The following is a 6,927-nucleotide window of genomic DNA, read 5'->3' on the forward strand; positions in this document are numbered from 1 at the left end:
GAAAAACGGGACAGGGACGTAGTAAGACTTGGCCACGTGTCCTGCAACACGTACGTGCCATGAGGAAGGGCCATGACTCTTGTTCCCTGGCACGTGCCCAGCACATGACAGGTGCTCAGTGACTATTTGCCCATGTGACTGAACTGAGGCAGCTGTTTCTGGTATTTGGATGTTTTCCCTTCCCGTGTCTCTTTATGCCAATATGTATACACATATGTCCATACACAATACAATATTAGCTAAATCATACTGGAAATAAGCTTGAATGCTGCTCTTTTCCATTTTAGTGTATGTGAAGCCCTTATCAGCATCCCCTCAATAAGGGCTAGCTTTTAGCAATGCTAACAGCCTTACCACTGCCTTTGTCCCCCATTTCTGCACGTCTGAGTTGTGGCTGGTGCCTTGCCACCCCAAATCAGGCTGTGACCCCAAAAAAGATGACACCCCGTGGGTGTACGGCCTTGAGCTCTTCCTTTGGCTTGAGCTGTCCAGGAGAGCTGCAAGGTCAAAGCCCCAAAGCTGCCAGGGGGTCCCCGAGAAATCCTCAGCAGCTTCCTGTGAGCTGGGCACGGCCAGGTCACGCTTCTGACCCTTGGGGCTCCTCCAGCCACTTCTGGACAACACTGTCAACACTGGCCCAGGGCAGACAGTGAAAAGCTGCTCCCACCTCATTCCCGCCCTGCCCCCACCCAGGCTGCAGGGCCCAGACTTCTACTCACGTTGTGGGCACCCCGCACAGGGTCAGGAACAGAAGGAGGTCCTCCCCGGGTCTGGACTCAGTTAGTGGACCGTCGGGACAACCACCACACCCATGCTGACCCCCCACCAGCTCTGGCCTCCTGCCATGTTTTCTCCCCCTTGCCTTTGCACCACCCTGGGAAAATGGGATCATGACCCATTTTTCAGAGAAGAGTGAGGCTTGAAGAGGTGAATGAATGTGAGCTGTGGCTTGGAAGCGACCCCACACGTGCCTCATGAGTTAATGAGTACAGAGTGGCTGGAGTGTTGCATGAATGTCAGGCGGTGAGCTCGGACGGTCCAGCTGGCTGCTGCTGGTGGCACTGTTCTGTTGTAACTGCTGTCGTTAGGGATCAGCTTGGCACCATGGTAGGATCCCAGAGTTTGGCATCAGGTGGACCTGGCTTCCAGCTGAGTGCTGCGTGACCTTGAGCGAGGCCCATGTCCCTCACCCCACTGGGCCGGGGTGGGGACTGAGTGAGGAGAAATCCCTAAGTGGGGCCAGTGTGGAAGACTGGGTATAGAACCTGAAGGCCTCCAGGGGACGGCCTGACAGACCACTGCTTCCCCCACCCCGGCACAGACCCTGGGGCTTCCTGAGGCTGACCTCTCTGAGTTGATCAGCTCGTCCTCACAGGGAGGGTCTCTGGAACTCATTTATTTGATCCACAGGATGCCTGTGGAACACACACACACACACACACACACACACACACACACACCCCGTATTCTTGCTTCTCTGATTTTTTTTGTCCGAGATATTTATCCATATGTTTATGTGTGTTGTCGACGTTAAGAAACGCCTAAAGCTGTAGAGAATTTTTATGAGTTTGCTCGAGCCAAACTGATGACACTTGCTGGGAAGCAAAATCTCAAAGGATTGAGAAAATGCTTAGGAGGATGTCAGTTTTGCAGCTCATTTTATACATTATAATCAAAGGTGAAGACATAAGGCGGGTTACATGAAATCCATTGGTTATAGGTTAAGGGAGCAGGAGAAAGCAAAAGAGGGAAATCTCTGAGATTGCATAAAAAGTAAAACGGAGAGACACAGACTTCTTTTACATTGGTGGATACAGGACAGTTAATAATCAACATTTTATAGCACATAAAGGTGGTATTTGGGGAACAAGACAACAATGAGGGATTTTGTAGTTTCCTCTTCGGTGTGGGGGTTGTGCTCTGAGGGGTCCAGAAAAAGGGATTGCTCTGACTTTCCAAGGGTATGTTATCTTAGATGCAAAAAGACAACAGACAGGCTCCCTTAGGGTAAAGACTGTCCTTTGCCAAGGAAACTACAGGCCAAAGATGTGACTACCGGCCATGGCGCGCTTTAGTTACGAGTTTTTCTGTTCAGACCGTCCTGTGTTGTTACTTTCAGTCTCTGAGTCCGTAGGGCCTGCCATGTGGCTCCCCTGAGTCTGTCAGCGTTAGTGTGTGGCCCCTTTTCATCCACAGTGTGTGTAGGTTTCAGTACCTCGTGTGCATGCATCTGCCCGGGTGGGTGTGTGGAGCATGGACATGCGCACGCCTGTCCATGTGAGTGCACAGGAAGCCTGCGTGTGCCTGGGCGTTTACGGGGGCTTTGGAGGCTGTGTGTGTCAGAAGCTGCATCTACTAGTGAGGGGTCTCGCACTGCCATCCACCGGTCTGTGCAGAGCACCTGCCTGGGCCAGGCACTGTGCTGGGTGCTGGGACACCACAGCACAGACAAAGAAACGTACTCCTGCCCGCCTGGAGCTCACACTGAGGAGGGGGAGTGTGGAAACAAGCGACAAACAAATAGCTTAGGTGTGTCTGAGAGCAGGACGGAAGGTATGAGGAGAATCAAGTAGGATGGGGTGGGAGGTGATGGAGGAGGACCACTCTGTAGGGCGATCCGGGGGGCATCCTGTAGGGGGTGATCCTGAGCTGAGACCTGAAAGCCGAGAAGGAGCCAGCCATGGGAAGATGTGGGGAAAGTGTCCCAGTAGCGGGAGCAGCATGTGCAAAGGCCTGAGGTGGGAGAAGGGTTGGGGCATTGGGGCAGCCCAGAGGGGTCCAGAAAGACGACAGCCTGAGTGGAAGCAGAGGGGCTCAGCGAAGGCTAGCATCCCTGGGAGGGACCAGGGTTGTTCTTCAGGGAGCATGGGAAACCCTCAGAGAACATGACAAAAGAAGGTTTGCATTTTAAAGCAAGGCCCTCTGGCTGCTGGGTGTGGAGCCGACACAATGGCACAGGATAGAATTGTGAGCTGTGTTCTTACAATCTGGGTGGTTTAGACTAGGGTCCCCCGCGGGGGGCATCCCTCCCATCACCTTTCTCCCCCCCAGACCTGGACGAGTGCGCACTGGGCACCCACAACTGCTCTGAGGCTGAGACCTGCCATAACATCCAGGGTGGTTTCCGCTGTCTGCGCTTCGAGTGCCCTCCAAACTACATCCGAGTCTCTGAAACGTGAGTGTCCCCACCCCAGCCCTGGGTCCAGGGGAGAGGCCAAGTGACCAGTGGCCTCTGCCTTCACCGCCTCCTGCTCTTCACCCGCCCCGACTGCCGGGTCTGTGGTCTGACCACAAGTGGTACAAATGAAAGTACCTTGCAGAAAGTTTGGAGTATAGAAAAGGAAGGGAAGAAGACTCGCAGAAAATCTCAGTCCCTCTTGCTCTCTCACACACACTCGCACCATATTAGTTATCTGTTGCTGTATAACACGTTATCATGACGCTTAGCATCTTAACAAGACAGACAGTTATTATCTTACAGTTTTGGAGGGTCAGGAACCCGGGAGCAGATTCGCTGGGTGGTTCTGGCTCAGGGTCTCATGGGGCTACAGGATCCTGCCGCCCACTCACATGGGTCGGGGAAGGAGGCCTCAGCTCTCAGCTACTCACTGTGTGGGCTTTTCCATGGGGCTGCTTTTGACTTGCCTTCCCCCAGCACAGGTCATGGAGAGAGAGTAACAGCCCTGTGCAAAAGAGACACATGCTTATAAAAACATTCAAACAATAAAAGTGCGCAAAGCAAAAGTTCTTGCCCCTGTCCCCATGACTGCTGACCAGTTGGCGTGTGTTGTCTTCTCTCTTATTTGAGCAGACATCGTACCTGGCGGTGCTGTCACACAGATGCATGCAGTTGTTCAAAGCTTGCCTTCTCTGCCTCGCAGCTGGCTCCCTTGCACATCTGTGCATACAGCTGCCTTGAATGGCATCGCCTAGCGTGGGCACATCCATAATTTATTTACCCGCCACCCTGCTGGCAGTTGGCCAGCACACTGCTCGGGGATGTCCATGTGGACCTCTCTTGGGACATTTAGGGAGTACAGTGGGTCTCAGCTAAGCCGACTTCCATGTGGGACTGATAGGAGCAGCACCACTGCAGGCAGCTGTGAACACCAGATGAGTGAAGACGGGTGTGCTTAGCGCAGTGTGTGGCATGTCATGAGTGCTGTGGCAGTGCTGTGTGGGCAGTGTCGTGCCCACCCCGGCCCTGCGTGGCCTGGGGCTGTGGCCCGCCAGGTGGGGAACTCTGCTCAGAAGGTCTCGAGAGTTGCTGAGCCCTGGTGCCTGCACAGCATCCTGGTTTGGAAGCAGTGAGCTTTTCCAGGGGCTCAGAGGGCCAGGAAGAGACCCGGTTGTTGCTGTGCTTAAAAATTGAGGCCTTGGGCCCCATTGGGGACCATCCTTGTCTAGTATGGCCAAGTTTCAAGGCTTCCACCTGGGAAAGGGCAAGGCATCCCCAGTCAGAGGAGGAAATGGCTCAGGAGCAGTCAGTGCACGGAAGAAAAGGAATTTGAAAAATGGTTGAAACAATAGAACACCCTGGCCAGAGTATCTGTGCAGATGGGCAGTGTGCAAGTAAAAGAAAAAGGAGGAAGGGAGGAGCATCTGGTGCCTGAGAGCTGCTGGCAGATTGCCAGGCACTGTGCAAAGTGCTGCATGTTGACAAACTCACCCTCTTCCAATGAAACCACAAGGCTGTCAGCCCATCCTGCAGATGAGGAAACAGGCCCACAGAGGCAAGGTGACTTAGCAGATGCTGCAAGTCTACTAGAGGTAGAACTGGGCGTCTGCCCTGTCTGCAGTGGTGGTCATCAGGGTGGAAGGGCGCTGGATGGATGGGTGCAAGGCCTCAGGCCTGCTGACCACGCCCCTGCACCCCACAGGAAGTGTGAGCGCACCACGTGCCACGACTTCCTGGAGTGCCAGAACTCGCCCTCGCGCATCACGTACTACCAGCTCAACTTCCAGACCGGCCTCCTGGTGCCAGCACACATCTTCCGCATCAGTCCGGTGCCCGCCTTCGCAGGGGACACCATCACCCTGACCATCACCAGGGGCAACGAAGAGGGCTACTTCGGCACGCGCCGGCTCAACGCCTACACAGGCGTCCTGTACCTGCAGCGGTCTGTGCGCGAGCCGCGGGACTTTGCCCTGGATGTGGAGATGAAGCTCTGGCGCCAGGGCTCCGTCACCATCTTCCTGGTCAAGATGCACATTTTCTTTACCACCTTTGCCCTGTAAGGCACTCGCCTGAGTGCCCTGCGGGGCCCGCAGGACCCAGGGTCCTCCCGCTGGCCCCAGCACCGCCCCCATACCACCTGCCAGCGCTCAGCACTGCCTGAGTGGGGCCCGGTTACACGGGCAGTTTTTACTCTAACTCTGTAAAGTAACTTAATTTTGCTGACTGGGTTCCTGGGCCTGTCTTATGCCCCCACCCCCATGGGAAGGAGCTTGGTGGCGGGAGGTGTGTGGAAGCTTTGAGAGCAGTTCAAGGTCACTGCCGGTGCCCTGTGGGTAGAGTGGGAGGACCAGAGGCCGGCTGATGACCAAAGACTGGAAACACAGCGACCACGTTGGGGCTCTTGGACTCAACTGGATGACCTGTCCCCAAAGTTGATATTCCATTTCACATTCCACTGTGATTAGTACTTTACTTTTTAAAAAAATCATTTTCAGTGTTTTTGTTTAATTATAAAAGTAGTACACATACAATGCAAAAAATTTTCAAATAGTACAAAAGGGTTATAAACTAAAAAAGTGAGAAAAGAAAAAAAACCCTTACTTTTGTAAAGTGTTTGAGTTTGACAATGGTATCTGAATGTCCCAGGTTCCCCAGCCTGGACAGTGCTTCAGTTTGTTCATTGTGAGCTTCCTTGATGTGTTACTCAAGGAATTCGCCCCACACTAAGAGTTTCCCTTGCGGGTAAAAGGATCGCAGTGTAAACAGGCTGGCTTTGCAATCCCTTCTTCTTTCACCACTTCTCCCCACTTTCCCTCTTCCCTCTCCTGCTTGCCCAAACATGGACCTTGGCTGGTGTGTCATTTGGATATTGTCCAGGAACTCCAGTGCTGGTCCCTCCTGGAGGCCTGAACACGTCAGGTCAGACAGTGGCCTTGGACAGAAACCTGAAGGATGAGAGAATTCACCTTTCTTCTCCACGATAGGTTTCTGGGACTTTAAGTCTTGGGCAGAGGAGGACGACTGGGGAAATGGAGGCTTGAGAGGGGACAGCTCATGCCATGGTCCACGTGGACATCTGGACCTCGCCTGTGAGGCCCCCAAGCGCATGCTTTGGCCACTGCCCTTGGCTCTTTTTCATGCCAGTGGCTTTCAGGCGGTAAACGGCATGTGACTCCGTGGGCCTTGTGTATAGTGGATGTAGTGGATGGCAGCCAGCGTTTAAAAAGTGAAATAGGAAAGAAGTGTCAGAGTGCTTCGCACCTGCTGAAGGGAAGGCTTGTGTCACAAAATAGCAGAGCATGTGTGTGTGCGCGCATCCACAGTGCCACCAGCTTTGGCTCATGTGTGGTGGTCAAAAATGGAGAAAAACGGACCTGCTGGAGACTGAGGTAAACGGGGAGCGCATGCCTGGTGTGGAAGGCAGTGATCTGCAGTCCTAGCACTGCTGCCTTCTGGGGACCTGCGCACAGGTGGCCAGATGTGCTCATTCTTCAAGACAACTTCCCAAAGTACATTTTGATTTAAAATCTCCCAATTTTAAGATGTGGTGATTGATTAAAACTTTTACCCACTGGTAAGAGCCAACCTCAAAGCCTGTGGCCGTACGTCTGCCGTGGAAGACCCACCATCTCAGGCCCTCGATCCCCCTGCTCCCTACTGCCTCTGGCCCCAGGGGCCTGTGGCCGAAGCCAGGACTTTCTCACTGGCCTGGCTGCCTCTCTTCTTTCTGTTTCTCTGCTTTTCAAAAC

The 6,927-nt window shown here is 53.6% G+C and overlaps 1 protein-coding gene across 2 annotated transcripts in view; it reads left to right on the plus strand.

Annotated features, from left to right (window-relative positions):
* The window catches only part of FBLN2 (fibulin 2), a 100,499-nt gene extending 94,833 nt beyond the window's left edge, over positions 1–5,666 (plus strand). Inside the window, exons 17-18 of one of the 2 annotated variants that reach the window (XM_033089303.1) lie at positions 3,052–3,175; positions 4,881–5,666. In XM_033089303.1, the coding sequence (XP_032945194.1) occupies positions 3,052–3,175; positions 4,881–5,238 (482 nt within the window). In that variant the 3' untranslated portion in view covers positions 5,239–5,666. The remainder of the gene's footprint in view (positions 1–3,051; positions 3,176–4,880) is intronic. The other variant, XM_033089312.1, reaches the window with a different exon arrangement.
* The last annotated feature ends 1,261 nt before the right edge of the window (positions 5,667–6,927 follow it).

This window comes from Rhinolophus ferrumequinum, chromosome 2 (assembly GCF_004115265.2).
Source record: "Rhinolophus ferrumequinum isolate MPI-CBG mRhiFer1 chromosome 2, mRhiFer1_v1.p, whole genome shotgun sequence".
In the NCBI taxonomy this organism is placed as follows: Eukaryota; Metazoa; Chordata; class Mammalia; order Chiroptera; family Rhinolophidae; genus Rhinolophus; species Rhinolophus ferrumequinum.